The 25,912-nt window shown below is 50.3% G+C and overlaps 1 protein-coding gene across 5 annotated transcripts in view; it reads left to right on the forward strand.

Moving 5' to 3' along the window:
* The first annotated feature begins 300 nt into the window (after positions 1 to 300).
* TOGARAM1 (TOG array regulator of axonemal microtubules 1) overlaps positions 301 to 25,912 on the forward strand; it is a 35,098-nt gene continuing 9,486 nt past the window's right edge. The window contains exons 1-15 of one of the 5 annotated variants that reach the window (XM_080345778.1): positions 301 to 1,787; positions 10,462 to 10,618; positions 11,861 to 12,016; positions 12,696 to 12,992; positions 13,447 to 13,700; positions 15,387 to 15,601; positions 16,093 to 16,193; positions 17,612 to 17,773; positions 18,992 to 19,090; positions 19,501 to 19,652; positions 21,670 to 21,823; positions 22,138 to 22,272; positions 22,937 to 23,090; positions 24,815 to 24,920; positions 25,322 to 25,557. In XM_080345778.1, coding sequence (XP_080201904.1) covers positions 381 to 1,787; positions 10,462 to 10,618; positions 11,861 to 12,016; positions 12,696 to 12,992; positions 13,447 to 13,700; positions 15,387 to 15,601; positions 16,093 to 16,193; positions 17,612 to 17,773; positions 18,992 to 19,090; positions 19,501 to 19,652; positions 21,670 to 21,823; positions 22,138 to 22,272; positions 22,937 to 23,090; positions 24,815 to 24,920; positions 25,322 to 25,557 — 3,785 coding nt within the window. In that variant the 5' untranslated portion in view covers positions 301 to 380. The remainder of the gene's footprint in view (positions 1,788 to 10,461; positions 10,619 to 11,860; positions 12,017 to 12,695; positions 12,993 to 13,446; positions 13,701 to 15,386; positions 15,602 to 16,092; positions 16,194 to 17,611; positions 17,774 to 18,991; positions 19,091 to 19,500; positions 19,653 to 21,669; positions 21,824 to 22,137; positions 22,273 to 22,936; positions 23,091 to 24,814; positions 24,921 to 25,321; positions 25,558 to 25,912) is intronic. The other 4 variants (XM_080345779.1, XM_080345781.1, XM_080345780.1 and 1 more) reach the window with 4 other exon arrangements.

Raw genomic sequence — 25,912 nt, forward strand, 5'->3', positions numbered from 1 at the left:
CGCTACCGCCCCGCGCCCTCTGCCAATCAGCGCCGGGGAAGCGCCGCGCACCCACAACCCCTGGGCCCGGGCAGTGCCACTTCCCACACCGCGGGAGGGGGAGAGCGTGGCTCCGCTTCACCGGCGGCGCAGCCCAGGCACCTCCCGCTCCCGCCCCGCGGCTCTCGGGTGTGCAGCGGGGCATCCGCGCTCCGCAGCGCTGGGGGAGACGTGAAGGAGCAGTCAGACCTGCGACGGTCCCCCCCGCCCGCCGCGCTGTGGGCGGTGCCGCGCAGGCGCGCCGCGCGCCGGCCCCTGGCGACAGCGGTGTTGTGGCGCGCGGCGTTGCCGGGGCGGGTCCGGCCGCCCATGGCCGCGGCTCCAGCGCTGCGCCCCGCGCCATGGAGCCCCCGGCGGGGCCCGAGCGGCGGCTCCCGCCCTGCCCCGGCCCCGCTCCCCCGCGCCCCGGGCGGCCGGCGGGGCAGGAGGGCGACGCCGCCGCCGCCGAGCTGCCGTGGGGGCCGCGGCCAGCGCTGTGTGGAGCAGCCCCGCGCGGGCGGCGCCGCCTGCCCAGCCGCCCCGTCCGCCCGCCCGCCGCCCCGCTGCGCGCCCTCACGCCGCCGCCCGCCCGGCGCGGCCCCGGGGAGCTGTCCCGCAGCCTGGCCTGGCAGCGGCAGGAGGAGGAGGCCGGCGCCGAGCCCTTCCCGCGGCCGCCCGGGGAGGACGCGCCGCTCCCCGCGCAGCCCGGCGGCACCGGCCTGAAGTTCGGGCTGCTGCCGCCGGAGCTGCACGCCGGCCTGCTGGACCAGGAGGACTACCGGAGCCGCACGCAGGCCGTGGAGGAGCTGAAGAGGGTGGTCGGAGCCGCCAGCCAGGCCGCCGTGAGCTCCGCACCTGCCCCCGGCGTCCTGGGGCTCATCGGCCTCCTCTGCGCCCTCCTGGACGACTCCAACTTCAAGGTGGTGCTGGGGGCGCTGGAGGTGATCCACCTGCTGGCCCTGCGCCTGGGCGACCGCGTCCAGGCCTTCCTCACGCCGCTGGTGTCGGCTGCTGCTAAAGTGCTGGGGGACAACAAGCTGGCCGTGCGGCACGAGTACAACCGCCTGCTCCTGCGGCTGATGCGGGCAGCGGGGCCGCAGCCCGTGCTGCGCCTGCTGCTGCAGCACGAGTACCTGCAGCACAAGAACTCCAAGGTCCGCGAGGAGGTGGTCAACATCTGCATCGTGGCTCTCCTCACCTACCCGGGCGAGGAGCTGGACTTGGCCAAGCTGGCGTTCGGGCTGGCTCCAGCGCTGCTGGACGGCAAGCGCAGGGTCCGGCACGCTGCCATGGAAGCGTTCGCTGTGCTGGCGTCTTCCATGGGGCCGGGCAAAACCGCCCTTCTCTTCAAGGCGGTGGATGCCGTGGAACTGGAGGAGAACGGGGATGGCGTGATGCACGCGGTGCAGGCTAGGCTGGCCAGAAAGACCTTGCCCAAGCTGGTAGACCAAGGCTTTGTAGAGTACGCTGTGCCCTTGCCATCATCTGGTCACAACAGGGGCTCGTGTTTGCCCCCCGGAGCAGATACAGACTGGTTGTTGATGGGCAGCAGGACGCAGAGTGCACACAGTTACTGCGGGTACCGCGCACAGGACGATGCTGTGCCCAACTCCAGCTCCCACGGTGCGTGTGCCGATGAGGGAATAAGTCCAAGAAGAGTCCTGAGTGCGGGTAAAGGAAAAAACAAGCTGCCTTGGGAAAATGAGCAGGCTGGAGACGGGGAAGGCGGAGCAGGAGTCAAGGTGCCTCTCACAAGGAGTGTGGAGCAGGTAGGTATTTGTAGCTCACTGGGCTTGTTTATTCTAAGACATGCTCTGAAGAGAGATTTGAAAGTTGCCAAAGGCTTATTAAATTACGGGTATTTGTGAGGTGTGGCTGATACTGCTAGTACTTTATGTGCAGGGGTCTCAATGTGTGTGTCAGTCTGGGAAGGCAGATTTGAGGACACTGTATGTCAGATTTAACACCACAGGAACCAGACAACATATCACTTATTAAAAAAAAAAAAAAATCTTTATTTTTAGGTTACCTGGACTCAATGAGGCACTTGTCACATCTGGCCCTAGTGACCCGTCCCTGACAACGGCTAGCCAAAATCCAGGGAACGCGTGCAAAAGTGGGGACATTTGTGTTTGTGGACAATTTGAGAGTACCTGGTGGACCGTGGGGGGTTTCCTGAACACAAAAGCTGTTTGGTTCCGTCCAGGGCAGGCAGAGCTCTGGGGCGAGGCTGAGCCAGCGCTGCTTGGCAGCATGCTAACCTGTACAAAAACCTGGCGGCTGCCAAATGTCTGTGTGGCTCTTGATCCTCAGTCTGATTTGACTGGGAAAGTGTAGGAAACAGCAGTTCTGAGTTTTGATTTTCCCACTTGCTGACCATGTTGGCAGCTGCAAAGGGAAGGAACCTTTGGGGAGGTGTTCAGGTCCCTTTTATGTTGGCAGTGTCCTGTTCTGGGACACATTTGTAAACCGTCCATGTGTTTAAGACCTGAGGGTGCAGCTGCCTGTGTGGTTGTGGTTTTTTGGTGGGTCTTATTTTGTCTTTAACTGGACATGTTTTAAATTTATCGTAACTTGATCTCCAGTGAGTGAGTTTCAGGCAGTGGATCTTTTCAGAACCGACTCCCTCACTACCACCTTTGCGTGTTCAGAATTTATCTCTTAGTTTCTTAGTAACTTGTTCCTGGATAGGATGAGGCCGTGAACAGTGCTGCTTTGTGACGGCTCGTTTTTAATAACGTCTCCTAATGAAAAGAAACATGAGTTAATGCTATTGTAGTGTCAAATCCCTAAGTTTGTATGTATACTTGTACATACACAAGCTCGTTCCCTTTGTTGGTGCAGGTATTGGCTTTACTGAGACTCCTCAAGAGACCTGCATCTTTCTGAGTTGATGAATCAGGCAACTAAGTTCCCTTGGGTTATCTACAGAGCAAATAGGGTGTGGGCAACAAGTTATGTAGCAAACACCTCTCGAGCAAGAAGGCTTTTCGTTTTGAAGCGGCTTTTCAGTGTTGGCTGACACAATAAGAGTGGGTTGGCTGCGTTCTGCAGCACCTGTGCTGAGCTCTGGGCTGCGTGCTGCTGCAAACAAAATGCAACCAGCACACACCAAAACCGGCTGGTGGAAGCGCCTCTGCCTGAACCAGCCCTTCCTTGAGGTCACAACTGCTGTGGAAATTGTTCTTTTTAAAATTATTATTATTATTTTTAATCTTTTTGTACATGTGGTTGTATTTATTCCTGTAAATTGGGAGGAGTGGCCAAATTTTCCATCCCTGGAGCAAGTGAAAGAAATAATTTATGGTTTCTATTTTACTGCATACGTAAAGTGCACTTACAAATGGCGTGAACTTAAATTTGACCTGGAGAAATAGCTACATGTTCATGGCTTCAAGTCAGTGATAGTGAGGTACTTGGTTTACTAAGGAACATCCTTGATACCACTATGATAAATGTGGTTTTGTATGTGTATTTTTATGTGTAGCATGAACTTCATGGGTGTAAATGCCCCCATGTAATATTGGGCTGCAAACCAACCCAGCTGTCAGGTATCTGTGTGACTGAATCCCTGTGGGATGACAACTTTTCTTCTTTTCCCCTTGCAAGACTTTGCCATAACATCATGCAAATACTTCAAGTTTAAATGGATGTTTTCCTTTCCTGATCGTCTTTATTTTTACATCCCTGTGTATTATGCTGAATATTTAACTTCGTTCCTACTCATGAACAGATGTAGAACTTGCGTTTGTGCCACCTGTGTTTGCAGAATGAGACCAGAATCTGTTTCAGGCTTTATTGGGTGGAACAGTGTTGTGAGCAGGACTGTGTGTGGCGATGGGCACAGGTTCCTTTCCTGAGTCTCTTTTCCTTGCTGCTCTGCAAGGACTCGAGCTGTGACATTAACCAGTCTTGCTTTTCCTTTGCTGCTGCCACGTACTATACCATAGGTGGCAATGAAATTACTTCTGCAGGGAGAAAATCCCATTTGTCATGTGCTATATTTATTCCTATTTAATAAGAACTAAATTTTTTGCACTAATGACTGTTTTTCTGAGACAACCTGTGCCTCCTAGAGATTCCGTTTGCCTCTGTCTCTTCCCTCTGCCTTCTGACTCGCTGTGTTTGCCTCTCACTTCCATTTTACGTTGTTTTCTTGCATATTTAAGTTGGTAGAAAGCAGATCGGTAGCTTTGAGGCGTCAGAATTTGAAGACTTCGTAAGCTGCGCTCTGCCAAGGGAAACGCGTCATGCTCCTTTTGCACTCTTGAAACATGTCCGAATAACCAGAAACCTCCAGAATTCATTTCACATTGCAGCATAACTCCACGTAGCTTTGTGTTTATGTGCAGGTAAGTACTGACAGGACTAACATTTGAGGTCACCTTTGATAGGATTTGAAAGCTGCCTGTTTTAACTCGGCTGTAGATGAACACAGCACCGAATTACAGCTGCATTATCACCAGGTTGCTTTAGTGGTATCGGTTTGCCTGAACACTGTGAACAATGTCAAGAGCGCTGTTCCTGTCGTTACGAAGACACATCTGAAGGCTGATGCAGCACAGCAGCTGATACTTTGCGTTCAGTGGGTTTGAAAAATGTGGTTGGATCCATGTGCAAATTCAAGCTGTTTCTTTGCTGAGTGTACGGCCGGCAGACATAAGGCTTTACAATGAGTCTGCAACTGGCTTTTGGGAGCTGGGTTTAAAAATTGTTGTGGGTTAAACAGCTGCCCACCTGCCCAGCTCTTTCACAACACGTTAAGTGGAATGTAAGTTGGACCTGGCTCAAGGAGTAACTGTGTCTCTCTGAACAGTCCGCGTTTAGTCTGCTCACACTGCTGAACCATCGTACATCTCCCTGCGACAGCGGTTGTTTGACTGATGCCGGTGGCACTTGTTTGTCACTCAGAAATAGTGCTGGCACTCAGTTTTTGCTTCAGCGTCTGTAAAAACTGTTTGGCTGTGCCGGGGCTCCTGTGGAAGACAGAACACGATCTAATGCGGCTCCTGTGGCTTTGCCCTCAGTGAGGGAAGGAGCAGCCTTGTTTACAAAGAGAAGTGTCATGGAGGTGTTTTATCAGAAGATAAGGCAGGTGCTGCTCATCATCGTGTGGAAGGGAGAGAAGAGCAGGGATTCTGTTTAGTTTCCTCCCTGGTGACTGGCTGGGCAGCCTCTGCTGGGTGGAGAGCCGGGCTGGGCAGCCAGGGACCTCCCGTGGGATGAGGCTGATTGCTTTCAACACTTCACTGAGTCCTGTTGGCTGGACCCACATTTACTGTAACGGGAGCTGAAACAACACTGTGGTCTGAGCGTTGAAGTATTTACTGGATCACTGTGGGCTGACAGCGTCGTTACCCTGTCCGCACATCCTGATCGTTTGTCTTCTGTCGCTGTACATCTGTCTGCAGAGGCTGTAAAGCTCCCCGGGGCAGGGCACGTCTTTCTATCTGCTGTTATCCCGGGGTGTGTTTGTACCTTCAATACAAGGAGAACTGTGTTTTCACTTAAGGCACATGAATAAGCCTGGGCAGTGTTTCCTCTACTTGAAGACATTCCTTATTAACTGAAAGAGTTTGCCATAAGCTGTGTAAACAAAGCTCTTTTTCTTGGGGCGTTTAGCAAACAAAGTAAAGGGGAGAAAGAAGGCTAGCGCTGCATCTCCTCTCAGTTGTTTTCAGTAAGGTATATCATGCATAAAATTCAGATAGTTGACTCGTTTGTATGAATGTAAAAAATTAATAATTAATTCAGACATTCCTTTGAAATGAATTTGCTTAAAAATTAACTTTTGGAGTAATTCTGGGGCTGGAAGAATGCATGAAATGAGCTTAATGTTTAAAGTTGTTTTTCTACTAGCGTTTTTAGGGTCATGTTACGGAGCGATTGTCCAAGGCCATGTCTAGACTTTCCTGATCAGATAAGAGATGAAGTAAAACATGTGTAAGTTAACGTGTACTAAAAATACAGCGTCGATAAAGCACGTTCGTTGCCTCCAAGGGTTTGTCTGAAGGCAGCTCCTGTCCGCGATGTTGAACTGGGCTATTGATGACACATTTCCCTGCAGTCCCTGAAGTCCTTTGAGAGCGACAGTTTCGTGGCTGTGCGTAAGCTCAGGGTTGCCAGCCGTGCTACGGGGTTGGGGTGGCTGGCAGCACAGCCCCACGTGTCTCTGTGTGCCTGCGGGGACGCGCCGCGCTGCCGCCTCCAACTTTGCCTAATGCCCTTAGCGAGAACCCTTAAAGCGAGAGGGGCTGGAGCTGCCCCCACCTCACCTTCCAGGCGATGCCTTTGTTCTGGGATGAGAAAGGAGTGTTCTCCCCAGTAGTAACGGCAGAAGACACGACCGATGGGTCAACACTGCAGGGCCTTTCTCAGGAATCCGGTAGCTCCAGCGCCTCTCCGGGAGCCGGGGAGCAGTGGTGGGAGCAGCGGGACGTCGGGTCACCCGCAGCCGCCTGGCCCCGGTGTGCCGGCTGGCACGGGCTCGGACACACGGACACGGGGTTTGCTGGCAGAGACCCGGTGCTGGTGATGGGGCTCAGCGGTGCTCTGCCTGGACGGGCACTCGGGGGGTGTGCAGCACTCACCCCTCCAAAAGCTCATTAAACAAAACTGTCTCGGTTTAATCCGTGGGTCTTACTTCTGACAATGAATATCCTCTGGGTAACGTGCTGGGTTGTGTACTTCAGTGCTTTAAATACTGAGACTGAAGGCTCATGGCTTAACTCTAACTCTATGTGTAGTTTGGGGTACAAAAGCTCTTCCTAAAAATCTCAGTGCCACTTCTGTAGAGCTTACGGGCTCCCCTGCTCTGCTGAAACGTGGGGAAACCAGCTGGCTGCCCCAGCCCCAGCACGCTGCGCTCGGGTGGCTCAGCCCCAGCCCCAGCACGCTGCGCTCGGGTGGCTCAGCCCCAGCCCCAGCACGCTGCGCTCGGGTGGCTCAGCCCCAGCCCCAGCACGCTGCGCTCGGGTGGCTCAGCCCCAGCCCCAGCACGCTGTGCTCGGGTGGCTCAGCCCCAGCCCCAGCGCGCTGTGCTCGGGTGGCTCAGCCCCAGCCCCAGCGCGCTGTGCTCGGGTGGCTCAGCCCCAGCCCCAGCGTGCTGTGCTCGGGTGGCTCAGCCCTGCCGTGCGTGCCCTGCGAACACTGCACTGCATGGAGAGCAGAACAGCCTGCTCTGTCTTGCAGGATGAGAGTTCCCTGTGTTTTTTCCCCATATGCTGAGGGGCCCCATGCTGGCTGTTGAAAGCAGGGCTCTTTTGGGGGGGAGCAAGAGCATTTGAACGTTTTGCTGAAGTTTTAACCCATGAAGTGTTCATGAACTACACACATTTTCATATAACTACACTGTGGTGTTGTTCTCCATTTACATGCTGGTCTGATAACCGGAAGACTTAATAGCTGGATGTTATGAAGACCTTAGTGGGTGTTCAAGTGACCTGTGAAATGAGTTTCATGGAACTCTGTTTTCCGCGGTGCTCAGGAGGGTTAAAGGGCTGAGGCCTCTGTGCTGGGAGCTGTGGTGTTCTGCAGGCTGGGGGCATGTTTTGGGGTGACACCGTTCGGTGTTTGTGCTGGTGCTGATCTCATCCCTGGGACTGTGGCGCTGGTGGCTGCGGGTGTTCGATCAGGACCTTTCATCTCGGGATGTCAGAACAGAGCGTCTGTCGGTGATGGGTCACTCACAGGGCTGTGCTTTGGTAACCGAGTTGATGTTCTCATGGGTGGATTCAGGTATTTTTACAACGCTGGTGGTACCAGTGGAATTTAAATGAAGCTGAAACCTTTTGAGAAATCCCTTTGCCAGGATCTGCTATGTAATTTGGTGAAGGGACCTGGGGTGCTGGGGACAGCAGGGTGACCATGAGCCAGCACTGGGCCCTTGTGGCCAGGAAGCCAATGGTACTGGGGTGGGTTAGAAGGGGGTGGTCAGTAGGTCAGAGAGGTTCTCCTGCCCCTCTGCTCTGCCCTGGGGAGACCACACCTGGAATCTTGTGTCCAGCTGTGGCCCCTCAGTTCCAGCAGGACAGGGAACTGCTGGAGAGAGTCCAGCGCAGCCACCAAGATGCTGCAGGGAGTGGAGCATCTCCCTTATGAAGAAAGGCTGAGGGAGCTGGGGCTCTTTAGTTTGGAGAAGAGGAGACTGAGGGGTGACCTTATTAATGTTTATAAATAAATAAAGGGTGAGTGCCATGAGGATGGAGCCAGGCTCTTCTCAGTGGCAAACAATGATAGGACAAGGGGTAATGGGATCAAGCTGGAACACAGGAGGTTCCACTTAAATTTGAGAAGAAACTTCTTCTCAGTGAGGGTGTCAGAGCCTGGCCCAGGCTGCCCAGGGGGTTGTGGAGTCTCCTTCTGTGCAGACATTCCAACCCACCTGGACATGTTCCTGTGCGACCTCACCTGGGCATTCCTGCTCCATGGGGGAATTGACCTGGATGAGCTTTTGAGGTCCCTTCCAATCCCAGACATACTGTGATTCTGTGATCTGGCAGCCTTAGGTTTGCGTTTGTCTGCTGTCACCCTGCGTGCCAGTGTTTAGCAAATCTCTAGTTGCTCTCATAATAATATGTATAAAAGAAATGGGTTTTTATTGCTGTGGCTGGGATTGGAACAACTGAGCAAAGTTGTACAGTCGTGTCAACATTGTGTAATTTGCTCCTTCTGTATATATTCTTTTGTCTGTATGGAAAACCGGGGTGTCAGTAATTTGTAGGAGTACCGTTTATTCACAGACTGGAAGATGTGTAGATTGAGAACAATGTTTTCAGGCTGGCTGATCACAGAAGCAGGAATGCCGAGCTCTTATCTCCGCTTTTATCCCAACTTGTAATAATGTGGAACAAACCACTTCCCTCATTTTTCTCATTTGTGCAGTAAACCTGGTGTCCTCGGGGTCCCCGGGCGATGAGAAGCCAGCACAGCGCTGCTTCCTTCCCATTTAATTCAGTGTGCTTACTGCAGATCCAGCAATCGGAACTTGTTTTGTCTTCTTTGCAAAGCTTCGTTATTTGCAGGTCCGATCTGCTGACGCCTTTCACACCCGCTGGGCTCCTGCTGCCACCTCCCATTGAAAACGATCTTCTTTATTTGGAAAGGACCTGATGCTTTTGTGGAAACTCTTGAAGTTTTTTGTCTGTGTTCCAGAACCATAAAAATGTCTGGTTTTAAGATATTATGTGATCAAGTAAATGTCATGATGATTTAAAAACTATTAGAGTGTGCTCATAGCCGTGCTGCTCATCTCATGACTGTGCTGCTTCAGGTTTTGAGTTCTGGCCACACTTTGTTTTGTGAACCCCCTTGAAAATATGAAACATGAAATCAATCCCCATCAAGATACGAAATGAAACCCCACCAGGATATGAACTCGGAGCACTTGGCTGCGGTCCCAAGCACGGTGCCCTGTCCGGATCCGCGGGCAGCCCTGGGTCCCGCGGGGGGTGCCCGGTTTGCACCCGCCCCGGGCTGGGAATGCAGGAGGTAATTGAATCGCACTGGTGGAACTGCAGTGTCCCGGTGCAACAGCTTTAGTGAGGTTCCCCGTTTGAGAATCTAATCTGTCTTTATGGTGAACTGAGATGTTCAGTGAAATTAAAAACTGCATGTTTCTATAAATGAATGTGCTGTGTATGTGTCAGATCCAAACTCCCCGCTCGCACAAGCGCTCTATTGAGTAAAGGAGGGTTTTAGGCTTGACTTTATGCTGTTCTTTCCAGTACTGGATAAATATTTCCATTTCTGTTCTGGCTTCTCTTTCGGGCTCAGTGCGAAGTTTTGTCTGTGAAAGGGGAGAGCAGAGTTAAAATAGCCTGGTAATGATTGACATTACTGATTTTGCTATTTCAATCAGAAAACAAGAAACCTTTATTTAAAGCATGATCTTTTCTTCGCTAAATACTTATGTTATTGAGATTTTTCCTTTAGCTGTAGCTGGTTCTCATTACAAGATGCCGACACTGCCAAGCACAGTGTTTAGACTCAATCCGGAGCTGCTTGTTTCACACCTCGGGAAGCCACTGGCTGTTTAAACATTTACATGGCTTAATGTACATCGCTCAAGATGTTAATGTATTTTTTGTTGCCTTTTCTTTTCCTTCAGTGCGAATAGTGTCAGCCTGTATTGGGGTGAGAACTGGAAAGGAATTAAAATGCTTTATAACACTTAAATGCCGAATCGCACTTGGTTCTGTGGGTGGGGTGAGGCTCACAGACACACTCTTGCTTTTTGTTGTCGAAGTGATAGGGAAAACGACCCTTTATTTTCTATCAGTTGTCTTGAACATATCGGCAGTGGTTTGTGTAGCTTTATTGCGAAGAAAGGCGGGTGTGGGCTGTGCTGGATGGCAAGGTGAGGCGGGTAGTTCTGTTTGCACGGGAAGGGCTGTGCATTGGTCTCACACACCTGAATGTTCCTGTGTTCTCCTTTCCCCGCAGTTCTCTGCGTGCGGTGATCTCCTCCACCCCGCGAAGCTGCGGCCGTCCCAGGGAGCACCGCTCGGCGACCAGTTCTTTGCCAGCAGAAAAAGAGCTTCGAGGAACTTCCTTCCGAACTGCGTGGATTTGAACGGGGAGCATCCCTCTGTTTGCGCTGGTAAGTCACAGCACGGAAAAGCGTTCCATCTGCTGTTGGCAAAACACTTTTAGAAGAACCCGAGTGTGAATTTGTAGCTTCATGAACACAATTTATCATTTCTTGATTATTTGTTATTGATTTTCATTACCACGAAGAGCTGACTGCTGGGCGCAGGAGAAGCTGTTTGCCAGTCTTGCTGTGTGCACACATTTTTGTCATTTCACGCAGACCCAGGGGAGTTTATAGATCAGCTCTTTTTGCAGACAGCGAGACCAGAAAGAAATAGTGTGGTTATGTGACCAGTGTGTTGGAGGAAAGGACTCTGGCTGGACTTGTATCCTGAGATACGGAGCTGTCTGCTGCTCTGCAGGGTTAGGATCAGCAACAGAGGAATTCGGACCATATTCTTTCACACTGCAAAATACAGATAAAGCAGCAAATTAAATTAAAAGGAGACGCAGAATTGTACTGACTTTAGAGCAGGAATACGTTGCTGGCTGCAGTAGCAGTTAGTATCTAACCAGGATGCTGTCACGGCATTGTTGGCGGGGTATGAAACACCAAACCGTAAAGCAGGTGGCATGTTGGGAAGGTCGTGTTTCTGCAGGCAGGCTGTTCAGAAGAGCAATCAGTGCGCAGCTCTTGGAGCTTTGCACATGTTCTCTTGTTGCTTTGCGTAAGCAGCTGCAGTGCAAAGCTGTCCCAAGAGTAAGCTCTGAAGGTTGTTTTAAAGGTTCAAAATGTTTGGATGCTTCTGCAAACCACGTCTGTAGAAGAGCGTAGGGGTAGCGCTCCACTTCATTTGCGCTGGCAGTGAGACTCAGTGATTTGTTTGAATAGCCGAAAGGCACGTGAAGAGCTCGGGCAGGCCCGGGCCTGACTTGTCCCTGCCCGCGGCGGCTCTGCTCTCGGCTTTGCCGACACGCGCCAGCGTTCCTCACCGCACTAAAGACACTCGCTGTGTTCTGGGGCTCTGAGGTCTTGTCTTCCCTTTGTTGTCACATCTTAAATGAGAGAGCAGCTCTGGGTTTTCCTTTGGACCCCTGCAGTTCTCAGTTGGAGAAGAGCCCTGGAAGAACAACCAGCCGTTTTTCCAGCTTGTGCCCATGCACAGTGTTGTGAGGTTGCTTGGAAACTCCTGAATGAAATACTTTGAAAGTAGCTATATCTGACACTGGAAGTTAGATAAAGAGTCTCAATTCACTATTAAATATTATGGTGTATTTTTTGTCGAATATCATATGTGAAGTATTTCTGTAGTTATTCCTGTGTTTCTTTCGGAAGGTGCTCTGGGCTCCCATCAGCCGCAGGTTTCAGGGAAATGGGGAGCACTCGGATGCACACAGACACGCAGGAGGAGCGGGAGTGTGGACAGTTTACAGTTTTTAGGATTAAATAGCTGTCAGCAAGACAAAGGTACGTGGATTCTGACTCTGTCATAAGTCAGTGCATGTTACTTTGGAAATGCCTCTATTTCTATGCTGCCTTAAGAAATAAGAACTATTACTGAAAGGTTGTTCAGCCCCTGTTCAGCCAGATTTGTACTTCCCTCCTGTTTGTGGTTATGAGTTTGCAACCCACACGGTTGGTATCTGACTCTGTGCTATGTAAAAGGTGGTGTGTAACAGAGCCTGAACTGGTTTTGACAAACTGATTTAGAGAGTTCTGTTACTGTCACCAGTCAGGTCCCAACAAGGGCCAGGCTGGAGCCTCGTCCCCCGGGATCGTGAACGTCCCTCTCGGGTCCCTGCGAGGTGTGGGGCACAGGCTGGTGTTGGAGCACGGAAAGCTTCTCATTCTCATACCGTTGCTTTAATTTGTGGGCCCTGTGCGCAGCCCTTAGCAGACAGGTACTGGGGCGCTGCCGCGCCAGCCGGTTCATGCTGCTGGGTTCAAAATCGGGTTGCGGATTCGGTTGAGTGAGGAACAATGCGATTTGCAAAACGCAGTTAGCTGCTGTATCTGTTTGCTTGGGTAAGATGCTGACCTTCGGTTGCAACTATCTATAGACGCTGTATTATTTCATTGTACGTTATTGTAAGCGCCATCAAAGAGGCTAATTACAGCAAATACTGTTTTCATTCTCTTTGCTCAGTTTGTGCCAGCCTAAGTTTTCCCAGCAAGTCCCAGAGAAGCGTTTGCAATCAAGCGGAGCCCACGGGGTCCCTCCAGGGTGCCAGCGCCACCCAGGGCACCTTCACGCTGCCGTCCTGCGCCCTGCGCTCCCCCCGGCACAGCCCCAAGCGCCTCTCCCCGCCGGCCCGCTCCCCAAACGGGCCCCAAGAGAACGGGCTGAGCTTCTCCAGCTCCTGGCCGCTCAAGAGCTTCGAGGGGCTGCCCAAGCCCAGCGCACCCAAGCACCTTCTCGCTCAAAAGCCAGCAGACAGCACAGGTAGGAGAGATGCCAAGAGAGGAAAACGAATTTCAGGTTTGCATCGTGGGTGGTTTCAAGTGGTGGCAAATAAATGGGGAATTATGCAATGCCCGAATTTCTGTTAGAAACTGAGGGTTTTATAGCTGCTCTAGTCTCGTCACCTCACCAGAGGCTTCTTTAGAAAGGGAAGTCTTTGTATTTCAGTGGATTCAAACACTGGCATGTTTTGTTCCTTTCGTCTTCTAAATACGTGAGATAATATGCACCTGTTCTGCTTTTCTTAAAGGCTTTATTCAAATCTGCTCCTACTCAGCCAAACAAAACACATTTATAATAGGAACTAAAATTGTGTGCCTAAGCATGTTTTTCTGTTCTCACCTCGTTGTAAAAGGAGTTTTCGGGTGTAACACAGAAACGAGACGTGAAGCTCGTTGCGGTGAGTCCAGGGCTGAGGTCCGTTTGTCCTCCGCAGGGCAGGACTCGCGGGACGCGCGCTCCGCGCTGCAGCCGCGGCCCAGCCTGCTCGGGCACCGCGGGCTGAGCGGGGCCAGGCCCGTGCCCCCCATCCCCCGCCTCGCCAGCCCCCTGCCCGACAGGATGCGGCTCGTTGTCACAACGCGGAGGAACGAGGAGTGCGAGGACGTGTGGCTGAGCGACGTGGACGGGAAGCTTGCGGCCCATCTGGCAGAGCTGAACGTCGATGACGAGGAAGTGGACCAAGAAGAGGTTGGTTTAAATGTGACATAATGCACTTCTCACCGTTCATATATTGTATCTTTCTGAACAAGTGTCAGGAGATAATGTTTCAGACTTTAATTTTGTGGCACTGTCATCAGTACAGGAGGTTTCAATGAGGTCATAGAGTCCCAGGTTGGAAAGGACCACAAGGATCACCTAGTCCAGCCTTTCTTGGCAAAGCCCAGTCTAGACCAGCTGGCCCAGTGTCCAGTGCTGGAGACCCCCCACCTCCCTGGGGAGGCGATTCCCATGGCTGGTTGTTCTCATGGAGAAGAACCTCCCTCTTGTGTCCGGTCCTCGGGTGTCTGACAGAAAAGCCGATGGTGAATCACACTTCCCGAGTTTGTTCAGGCATCTTGATTTCCTGCATTTTCCTCCAAGTTCAAGTTGTGATGTTCTCAGTTGCCGTAGTACAAAGGCGGAACTCTGGACCTTTATGCAGCTTCTGTTTGCATTGCTTTGACCTAGTTTTAAATTTCACGGCAAATTTAAGTGATAATCCTTTCTTCAGTTATAACAAAGGGCCCGAAATAGCAAATAACTTCCATGATAAAGGTTAATTTGGCTCAGCCCAGGAGTTTCCTCAGCACCCTGGCTTTGCTGCAGCGGGCTGTGCTGATAGCCATGCACTGTGACCCAGCTCTTGGAATGCAGCCCTTGTTCTGTGGAGTGAAATGAGGACTGATGTGGAGCTGGGTGAGGGGGTGTCCCCTGCGGCTGTTCGTGTGACACAGGCACGCTGGGCGTTGGGCTTGGCGGGTCAGCACCCTCCTGGACCTGGAAACACACTGGTCATTATGTGTATCCAGTATGTGCCACTCAAGCCATGACATGGAAAATATTTAATACCACTCGATTATTTCCAGGGACGGTGGGGAGTTGGAACTGTATCCACACTACCCTCACCAGCACCAATCAAAACCATTGCAGCGTAGGTATGATGGGATTTTGTGTGATCTTCCCCACATGATCCCATGCAACGCATCCTTAGTTCTGTCACAGTTCACAGAAGTTGTTTGCATCTCAAATCCTGTCTCTGGTCTCTGCGGGTGTGGGAGCAGTTGCTGTTGCACTGAGTGGCTTTGCCCGACTGTCTCCATCTTCTGCCCTCCGCTCAGTGCTGAACGGAACTGAGGGTGGGAAACAGACAGAAGAATTTGTTGTAGTTCACACACGTTCAGCAAGAAGAGGAGAGGCTGTGCAGTAGCACGACGCTCTGGTCATTACAGATTTTCTTGCCTGTTTGGGTAGGAGCTCTGCTTGCCGGGCACGGTTTTCAGGATCCACTGCTGCGTGTTTTGCAGCTTCGTGCGGTTCTGTTGTGGAAAGCCTGAGGTCCCAGGTGTGTGCACTATGAGCCATCTTACCCTCCTTTAGTTCATTTAGAAAGAAAAGAGCAGCTGAAGGATTTTTGCAGGAATCTGTTCTTGTGTTTTGCAGAGTGAAGCCAGGATACAGTGTCGCTGTGCATTTGCATTTCCCTGCAGGGTAATTATTCTTGTGAAGTAAAGCAAGGAAAGGGGTCATTATAATATTGCATAACCCACGTGGTGTCACGTGCACTGGCTCCAGTGAATTGAACGGCACTCTCAGAAACGTGCTTTCTTTTGCTTAAGAAAGGATTTTTCCTATGCAGTGACTAAAACCTGTCGTTTTGTTTCAAACCCCGTCCAGATGCAGAACTCCCTCAGGTCCGTGCGGAACAGCGCAGCGAGGAAGAGGGCGAAGCTCAGCAGCAGCGTTTCGGATGTGGAGAGCCCCGACTCCGCCGTCCGGCTGGAGGTGTCGGCGGGCTCCCCGTCGCGCGGCTCGTCCCGCAGCGAGAGCGGCGTGTGCAGCCAGGGCTCGCTCGCCTCCCCCGAGCCCGCGGGCCCCCACGCGAGAGTCACGTGAGTGCAGCTCCCACGCAGCTTCTGCCCGTGGTCTATCAGATTGCTTAAGGGCTTGGCTTTTGGTCTCCTATCTAAAAATAAATCGCTCTGTACGGTAGCTGCTTAATTATATTACTGTAGTTTGTGCTGGCTTTGAAATCAAAAGAGATCCCTGGTGCAGCCATAGGAACCCAGTGCACTACACACTGCGTTAAGACTTTATCCTCCCACAGAAGGTGTGTGAACCACAGCCTAGAGAAATTAGTAAGAAAAAGAATGAGCTCAGAGGAAGGATCAAGTTTGCTTATTATAGCCTGGAAACTGAAGAAGAAATGGTTTGGGTTTTTTGCCATAAGAGGAAGACAATGTAGATGTTTCTTACTGTGAATCAGGGACTGTTTCATTTTATTACTGGCAGTTGTTAATTTAAAATGCCTTCACAGAGATTTAGATGGGCTCTGACTAGGGTGTATCGTTGTTCCTATGAAAATTCGTTGTATGTTTAACAGGTCAGACACCGTTCCCCTGCTGGGCAGCAAACCCCAGCCTGCAAGGGCATCTTCTGCGGGAACCAGCGACCCACACGTGGCGGAATGCAGCTCCAGCACAGGTATTTCCCGCTGCTCTTCAGGGTATGTCCTGCTTCACTGAGGCAGCAGAATGGTCACCCCACGCATCTGTTCTTGTTCAATGAGCTCATGTCCCTTCAGCGCCTAAAGAAAGGTACTTGCTGGAGCCTGTTTGGTCAAATTTGGCTTATAGTGTGGTACTAGAGGTGGAAAGGAACTCCCGGATTTCTGTCTTTCTGTGTCAGGCTGAAATGTGTTAATGCAGATGCCACCTGTGAGTGTGTGCAGCTCAGGATCAGGGCAGGATTGAGTGAGCATTCACTGGACACCAGCTGGGTAAGAGCAGGAAGGGTCCAAACGTTGCCAGCAGTTCATTTCTTGGTAGGAAATTGAAGTGCTGCTGTTGTGTTTTACACCCACACTGAAGTACAGGTAACTACAGGTTTCTGTAACGGGCAGGAACTGATTGTTCTTGCTTATGTTTAATTGATTTTGATTGAGCTGGATGGAGGAAAGGGGCTGAGGCAGCCGTGTCACCCAGGTGCTTGCTGGTTCCTTTCCCCGAGCCCTGCTCTGCTGCAGCCTCGTGCAGCCTCAGCCCTGCATTCATTCCCGAAAGTTTACCAAGTGGAGTTCAGTTGAAGCTGGAGGGCATCTTACCCGTCTGAATTGGCAAAGCCATCGCATTGAAAAAACAACAGTTGCTACTGAGACTCATGATCTTTTTTCAGGAGTTGAACTTGCTGCTCCTCATCTCAGCTCAGGCCACTTTCCTCAGGATGAATTAGCAAACAAGCTTGTCAAGGAACAGCATAAATTAGGAAGCAAGTACTGCACGTACACAGTAATTCATGTTGCGGTTAAGCATTTTGCATTCATTGTATGAAAAGAACTTCTGTGAGGAGTTGACCTTCAGTGCAAAGTGCTGAGCAGCACATTGACTTTGCCCACTGAGCCAGTTAATCACGGTGTTGTGGGAGAGCTTGCAGGCTGCTGCGGGAGCACCTGTTAACTCATGGGATGTGTGCGCTAACCATAAAGAAAAGCCTTCTGCTCCTGCTTCTGGCTGCACTTGGCCCATCACACCAGTCACATCTCAACATCTCTGGACTTTCAGACTTACAGAACTTGTAAAAATCAGATTGCTATTTAACCGCTCACATCAGCTGGAAGTTTTACTTCTGGCACTGAACATAAATCCCCTTTGCTGCTGTTTGTATTTGAAAGGCTTTACACTAAAAAATGATTGTTCACGCTTTGGGTTAGATGTTCAGCTTGGGTTCACCTGCGGCTGAAAGCTTCCGCCTGTGAAAATGAACAGAACCTCAGCATCTCTTGAAATACCCAGCTTTCTGAAACGAGTTTACTGTGTGCATGGAACCAGGTGAGAATCCTGTAGTTTACAGGAAAAACTGTTCCTAATTTGGTTTTACTATTTGTTTTCCGCTTGCACGGCCAGCGTTTGATGAGAAGAGCACGTCCCAGGTTGGTGTCGTTGGTCAGCGTTCAAACGGCGGCAGCGGGTGCGGAAACGACGAGGACAAGGAGCAAGGAGACGTGTCACGTACCCCTTTAAAAGGTCAAAATACGGAACACCAAAGAAGTGTGAAGCAGTCGAGAGGTTTGTGAGTTTGCTCTTTGTCTGAGCTCTCATTTGTGGCAAAACCCGAGCCTATGTACAGCCTTTTGTAAAACAGGGTTTATAGCATTTTAGAGCATTTCAAGGTGTTCAGCCAGGTTTCCTCTTTCCCTCCCCTTACTCTAACAGATTGTGGATTTTTTTGGCATTAACTGAAATTAGAGTGACAAATTAAAATTAAAAGTCAAGCAATAGTACGTGGTGTGAAAAAAGGGACCAAATTATTTTATATCTCGGTCTGAACGGAACAGCTCCACGAGTGGTGTTGTTCATTGGTAAAATTAAGAAACTTAAAGCATTATACTTTACATTTCAGTTTTAATGGTGTTGTTTTAATGCCTGGTAGGAGCTACTGCTCCCTACAGCAGAGCTGTTGTGTGTATGGTATAGAAGCTCGGTGGGTTTTGAAGTCAATTGGGGAGCACACGGTTTGATCTCCCTCGGAGCGGCTAAAACAGACATCAAGTAACCACGGTTTAGTGACAGACACAACGCTAAATAACAAATTCCACATGTTAAAAGACATTGAATAACGAAGATCTTTGTCCCAGTAAGACTTTTTTTCCTCTGTCTCTTGTTTCAAGATGAAACCTGATGGCTCTGTCTGTTCCCAAGGTTTGGTAGGAATGCTGGGGTGCTGGTTTTTGGGAAACGTTTAAAGCAGGTGATTCGGGTGAAATAGCAAAAGCAAAGGTGTCCTTCTCTTGTCACAAACTATCATTTTTATTTGGAATGAGTGTGGCCGGTGTGGAAGCACATGATGTCTGTCATCCGCCTGGCTGAGGAGCTGGAGGGGCTGCTGATCTATATGGGACACGGCATTAAGTGCTGATGGGGGAAAATATTGGAGCAAGTTCTGTTCTGATTCAGTTATGCTGAATTGCGTAAGAAACGGTTCTGTACTCCCACCGAGGGAGTTAGAAACTTGTGTTTCTTTTGGTGAAACCAGTTGATTTAAAAATCCTCTTACAAACATGGGTTTTCTTCATTGTCGTTTAGGAGAAATTTCATTTGCTACCTGTTTACTGTGGTTTCGAAGATATCAATATTCAGTAAATCCTGACAACTTCAGTAACTTGAAAATACACTAATTCATAAGTGATCAATTTAAATGTCAGTGTATGATGACATTTTAGAAGACTAAAACACATCCCAAAGCGTAAAGTACATGATTTACATTGTGTGATTTCTTCTTTTAAGGTCTTGCAGAGCCCATGTCTGGTTTTCCTCCGATGAACGATCCAGATCTCGTGTCCCCTGGTGTCCTGGCTGAAGACGCAGTCGCAGTTGTTGGTAAAGGTATTACAAACCAAAATTATCTCCTGGAGCTCATCAGAGTTTTGAAATGAGGGAAAATGTACTTGGGTAGAGCAGGAAGAGGAAAAGCAGATTCCTCACAGCACTGTTGATTGGGGGCAATCTCCAGTTCACACGGGAATACCAGGAATTCTGCTGGGAGTCTGGCAGTCCCTGGAGATGCTGTTGGTTCCAACAAGAGGAATGGCAGCAGATGATTAAGGTTGGGTCTCGGTTCCATCCCAGCGTGCACACTTGTACGTGTGTCCGTCCTACTCGGCAGAGTAAGGTACGAGTACCTTTGGGTGGGAGTTTGCACCAGTAGCACCATAGCAATGGCTTTATCTTCTTCATTTGTTGGTTGTCTTTAGTTTTTACTAAGTTCTGCCAAATAACAGGGTTATTGTGGGGAGGGCACAATGTGCTGTGCCTTGCAGGTGTTTTTGGGAGCTCCTCCAGTGCCCGAGCCCCCACGCAGCCCCCAGTGTGCGCTGCCAGCGGGGGGGACCCAACGGAGCCAGTGGGGAGCGGCGGCCAGCAGTTCCACCCCGAAAACCAGAGACAGGTAAGGAACTCAGCACCATTGCATTGTCCTGCTCCCTGGCTTTATGGGTGTGAACACAGCTGGGTACGGGTTTGCGCTCTCTGGGTTACGGAAAACAAGAGTTTGATTAAAAAGAGCAGTGCAGGGAAAGGGGCCTGGGCATCCTGGGGTCCACAAGGTGACCATGAGCCGGCACTGGGCCCTTGTGGCCAGGAAGCCAATGGTACCTGGGGTGGGTTAGAAGGGGGTGGTCAGTAAGTCAGAGAGGTTCTCCTGCCCCTCTGCTCTGCCCTGGGGAGACCACACCTGGAATCTTGTGTCCAGCTGTGGCCCCTCAGTTCCAGCAGGACAGGGAACTGCTGCAGAGAGTCCAGCGCAGCCACCAAGATGCTGCAGGGAGTGGAGCATCTCCCGTGTGAGGAAAGGCTGAGGGAGCTGGGGCTCTGGAGCTGGACAAGAGGACACTGAGGGGGGACTCATTCCTGGGGATCAATATGGAAAGGGGCAGTGTCAGGAGGATGGAGCCAGGCTCTGCTGGTGACAACCAGGGACAGGACAAGGGGCAATGGGTGCAAACTGGAACACAGGAGGATCCACTTGAATATGAGAAGCAACTTGTTGGGGTGAGGGTGTCAGAGCCTGGCCCAGGCTGCCCAGGGGGTTGTGGAGTCTCCTTCTGTGCAGACATTCCAACCCGCCTGGACACCTTCCTGTGTAACCTCATCTGGGTGTTCCTGCTCCATGGGGGGATTGCACTGGATGAGCTTTCCAGGGCCCTGCCAACCCCTGACACTCTGGGATTCTGTAAAATACGTTAATTCGTAGCTCAGATGACCTGCAGCGCTATGCAAGTCCTTTAATTTATGTTTTTCTTTGGGTTCCATTATGAGGTGAAGACTAAAGCTGGGTTAACAATGAGAAGTCATTTGTCAACATCTGGTTACAGAATCATAGAGTCGTTTTGGTTGGATGACACCCTCAGGATCATGGAGTCCAACCATAACCCGCCCCGGCACTGCCCCATGTCCTGAGAACCTCATGTCCATCTGTCCAGCCCTGCAGGGCTGTGACTCCAGCACTGCCCTGGGCAGCCTGTTCAATGCCCCACAGCCCTTTGGGGAAGAAATTGTTCCCAGATCCAAGCTCAGCCTCCCCTGGGCAGGCGCTGACTGCACACACAGTCCTGTGCTCCTTAGTTACCCGCTTTGCACACACCGAGAACGCAGCTGCTGGTTCTGCTGCTTGCGCAATGTTATATTGAGCCTAAAGCAGAAGTTTCTTGTAGTTCAGCATTATTTGTCTAGCAATTGTTAAACAGTGTGAATACCTGCCCCAGAGCACGGTTTCCCGAGGAGTGGTGCTGCGTCCTTGATTATGTTGACAAACGTTAAAAATTTCAAATGAAAATCCCAGTCTTTCTGAAAGCATTTGAAATAACCTATTGATGTTACTAAAACTTTAAGTTAATGATAGACAGTGTCTTAATTTTCTGATTGTCACTGAAGATGTGAATAGTTGGCGGGATCAAATTCAAAGGAGAAAATGGGGGAACGTATTAAATGTTACTGAGTTTTCAGTAGGAATTGTAATTGTCTTAATAATTCAGGAGGAAAGGCTCAGATCCAAGGGGTAAAGACCGCGGTTTAAAAAACCCCTCTGTGCTTAAACGTTACTGTAGAATGTATATTTGTTACTTAAAACTCTAGGAAACTATACAGCACCACTGGAGAAACAAAGACCTTTGCTTTTAGACCTGAATTCCTGAACCATTCAGGTATTTTGGTGTAAATTATGTCTGTTAAACGTTGGAACCTGGAGTGTTGCGTCCCTTTGCCCATAGGACGGCTCGTTGTGCAGAAGGTACCCATCCAGCTATGGCAGGGCGGGTTTAGTATTTACATCAGGGATTCCCCTTCACTCCGTAGAAGGGCACAAACAGTAATTTTCCATGCTTGCCTTAGAGAATATCGAGAAGTTATTGGGTAACTTGTGCATTGCATTGTACTGCAGATCATAGCGGTGCGTTAATGTTCCGCAGGTGAAAGTTGCCTTGTCAAAATCTGCCCAGGAGAAGATGAGGCGGAAGAGAAGAGAAGAGCAAGAACAGGGTCATGAAGAACAGCAGGAAGGAAAGGAAGAAAACCCTTGGGAAAGACTTCAACTGAGTGAGCCAGAGAAAACAGCGACAGAAAGTGAGGATTAGGGTTTGTCTTAATAATAGACTATTAAGTGCTGCTGAAGTGGAAATTACAATTCTGTGATAATTGCCAGAAATCGTGACTCTTTAGTGTGGCATGAGTTATTACTAGAGTAAATTTACACTGCAGTTGACTCTTCAGCCGTTGGTTGTCAGGTTTGTAACGTGGAGAGGGAAGGGCTTGCGGGAGATACTTAAAAGACTGTAGTTAAGAAATATTTCAAAAGACAAATTAGGACTGGAAATAGTAGTTTTTTCCTTTTTCTCTGATTTTTTGTTGTTCTTTGCACATTTCCTTTTCTTTCCTAGACTTAAACCTCTGTGGGGATCTATTAACATCATCAGGAAATGTATGTTTGTCGTTAGAAAACGTGGCCTTGAATCCGTCATTAAGAAGAACATCCAGTTTGAAGAAAACAAGATGCGCAGCCCCACTGGATCCTGGTGAGCTGGTACAACAGACTAAAGACTCTTAGAGTAGTGGGATTCCTACAGTTCCGAAATACCATCAGTTTAATATGGTTGATTTGTCCACGGGACAGTCCTGAGGGGCTCTGGTAGTTTGATACCTGGCGGGTGGTGAAGGGCATTTGAATGCGACACTGCTCCCTTCAAACCTTTTTCATCCATAATTTGTCAGGAAGATATTTGACACGAGAGGGTTTCTAGTTTGCTCAGCAACTTGTATAGTACATTAATGGCAAATTGACTCCCTTCTGTCTCCAGAAAAAACATTTCTGGGAACATTTTGTTGCAGAAATGCCTTTAAACCATCCGGTAGAAATCTTTTCAGAATAGAAGCTCGCACTCACGATGGGCAAAGGTCTCCAGGGTTTCTCAGGTGCCTCTTTGAGTTTTAGTATATGGTGCTTTAGCACATTGTGCATCTGTGTTTACATTGGGAAGTTGCAAATGCAGATGTAGTGGGTTGTTTGAAGTGGTGGTTGTTTGCAAAACAATTCATTCCCGTGACTGGGATGCTGCAGGATGCATCGTACCTGGGAGAGCTGTCCTTTTGAAAGCTACCTCAAACTCTTCTTCCCTTCCTTTGGATTAACTGTTTCCTTCAGATGACGCTAATTGTTTCTTATGGTTCGCGACTGCGCAGATGAAGCTCCTCGCGGGGCCCGCGGGCGCTACAAGGAGCGGAGCCCGCCGGTGGCGCAGAGCCCGGAGATGCTGGCGCCGTGGGAGCTGCAGCCGCTGGCGCGGCCCGAGGCGGCTCTGGCGCAGGCGCTGGCGCTGCTGGCCGGCGAGGACTGGTACGTGCGCACGGCTGCCGGCGCCGCTGGCGTCGGGGCCGTTCTTCTGGATAACCTCATGAAACAAACAGCAGCAAAACCTGCACCATCAAACACAGTGAGGAGGATGGCAAGTGATGTAGGAGAAAAAAAGGAGAGAGTTGTTTTCGGTCCAAGTCTAGAGTAAAGTGTAACTGCTGTAAATTGAGGATTGAGAGCCTTGTAGGGCTGTCTCTGTGCGAGCCTGCAGTGACTGGAAACGCCGCACAGCGGGACGCAGACAAGGATGGACACACAGACAATCTTGTTCAGCAGGGAGTGCCAAGCGAAGCAGAGCAGAGAGCTGAGCCAGGCTCAGGCCTTTACTAGCCATTGACAGTTTATAGGACTTACAGATACGGGCCTGGACTATGTTAGATAAGATGTTTTTCCAATAATTGTTTTTAAAAACAAACCACACTGATGTTATGTTTGTTTCAGTTACGTTCCCACTCATTCACACACCAGGCCAAGCACATTCACACATCACGCATATGGGGCAGTTTTCCAACCTGCGATACCATTCTCACTGGCCTGGGCTATCGCTTGTTACACTCATAAAAACCATACTTGTGTATAATCTGTGCAGGGCCCGTTAGCTGGAACTGCTGTTTCCACGTAAGCCTCGCTCTGGAGAGGCCCCCGCGCCGCTTCCTGTGCCACCCAAAGCTCCCTAGCTGGCCCAGGGCTCACGGCACTGCTTCCTGTGCCACCCAAAGCTCCCCAGCCTGGCTGAAGGCTCACGGCGCCGCTTTCTGTGCCACCCAAAGCTCCCCAGCTGGCCCAGGGCTCACGGCACCAATTCCCGTGCCACTCAAAGCTCCCCAGCCTGACCGAGGGCTCACGGCACCGCTTCCTGTGCCACCCAAAGCTCCCCAGCCTGGCCGAGGGCTCACGGCGCCGCTTTCTGTGCCACCCAAAGCTCCCCAGCTGGCCCAGGGCTCACAGCACCAATTCCTGTGCCACCCAAAGCTCCCCAGCTGGCCCAGGGCTCACAGCACCAATTCCTGTGCCACCCAAAGCTCCCCAGCTGGCCCAGGGCTCACAGCACCAATTCCTGTGCCACCCAAAGCTCCCCAGCTGGCCCAGGGCTCACAGCACCAATTCCTGTGCCACCCAAAGCTCCCCAGCTGGCCCAGGGCTCACAGCACCAATTCCTGTGCCACCCAAAGCTCCCCAGCTGGCCCAGGGCTCACAGCACCAATTCCTGTGCCACCCAAAGCTCCCCAGCTGGCCCAGGGCTCACAGCACCAATTCCTGTGCCACCCAAAGCTCCCCAGCTGGCCCAGGGCTCACAGCACCAATTCCTGTGCCACCCAAAGCTCCCCAGCTGGCCCAGGGCTCACAGCACCAATTCCTGTGCCACCCAAAGCTCCCCAGCTGGCCCAGGGCTCACGGCACCGCTTCCTGTGCCACCCAAAGCTCCCCAGCTGGCCCAGGGCTCACGGCGCTGCTGCTCAGCTCGGCGAGGAAAGCCGTCCTGTGTGGCCACCAGTGCCAGCAGCGGGCAGGACGGGGAGAGGCGGGTGCTCAGATAGTCCTGCTGCACCCTGAGAAATGCTTGCTTTGAAAGAATTGCCTGCGTTACATGTCATACCTTGATTTTATCATCTAATCTGTTTTCTATTTGTTTTCTTGGAATTCTGTGTTTAGATATTTTTAGGAAAACTTGCAAGTGTTTTGAACTTGGATTTTGTTTTGCACAGGGAGAAGAAGATGGAAGGTCTGAACGTCGTTCGCTGTTTGTCTGCCTACCACGCGCCTGCTCTGGCTGCAAAGCTGCACGAAACCAGCCTGGCTGTGGCAGAAGAGGTTACATTTTACTCTGAGTATTTCACTGACTAGACACGTGTGTATGTATTTAATGCTCTGTGAAATGGTGAAACGGTATGTTCACCTGTGCTTAGCTTGTCTCTGTTGGACGGTCTCCAAAGGATGAGTCCGTCGTTCAGCAAAGCAGCTCATACTTCAGATACCAACACTTGATTTGATTTGATTTGCTAAGAGACTGAAAAAATGTAGTTTGTAACTTGATAACATTTTCATGTGTTTGTATTTTAACTCTCACGCGTAGTGAATCAAGTCAGAAATGTGTTTCTCAGTTGCTTTTAATGTTACTTAAAACGTACAAAGGGAAACATGAAGCTTTACTTATTTTGCAGTGCATTTTCTAAACATTATTCATTGTTTGTCTGGGTTTTTCCTGTGTGCAGGTCAAGAATTTACGCTCAGGTGTTTCTCGAGCTGCTGTGGTCTGTTTAGGGGATTTGTTCACCCACCTGAAAACGAGCATGGATCAAGAACTAGATAATGCAGTAAAGGTCCTTTTGCACAAAGCTGGTGAATCCAACACATTTCTAAGGGAAGAGGTAGACAAGGCTCTGAAGGCTATGGTTACTAATGTGACTCCAGCACGTGCACTTTGTTCTCTTATAAATGGAGGGCAAAGGTAATTCTTACAAAGACTTTTTGAACACATAACTTGTGAATAGATTAAATTTATCAAATAATAGGCTTTTAAAAAAAATTAATCCAGATACTAAAGGCAGAGATTTGAAAATACAGCAAGTCAGCTCTGAAAAAACCAACCACCAACCACCACAATGTTTGCTGGCCTAACAGTAAAACGTGCCCTCTCTGTTTCTTTCTGTACATTATGGGAAACGTTGGCTGTTGATTTTTGGAGCTTGGTCTATTTTCCGGTCATTTTGCAAGACTGCTAGTTTTATCCACTGTCAGTATAGCGTTCGTAGGACACTGCTGTTCTGTTCTGCCTAGCAACGCTCACACAGCAGTCTCGTTTT

This window comes from Nesoenas mayeri (genome assembly GCF_963082525.1).
Source record: "Nesoenas mayeri genome assembly, chromosome: 5".
Lineage (NCBI taxonomy): Eukaryota > Metazoa > Chordata > Aves > Columbiformes > Columbidae > Nesoenas > Nesoenas mayeri.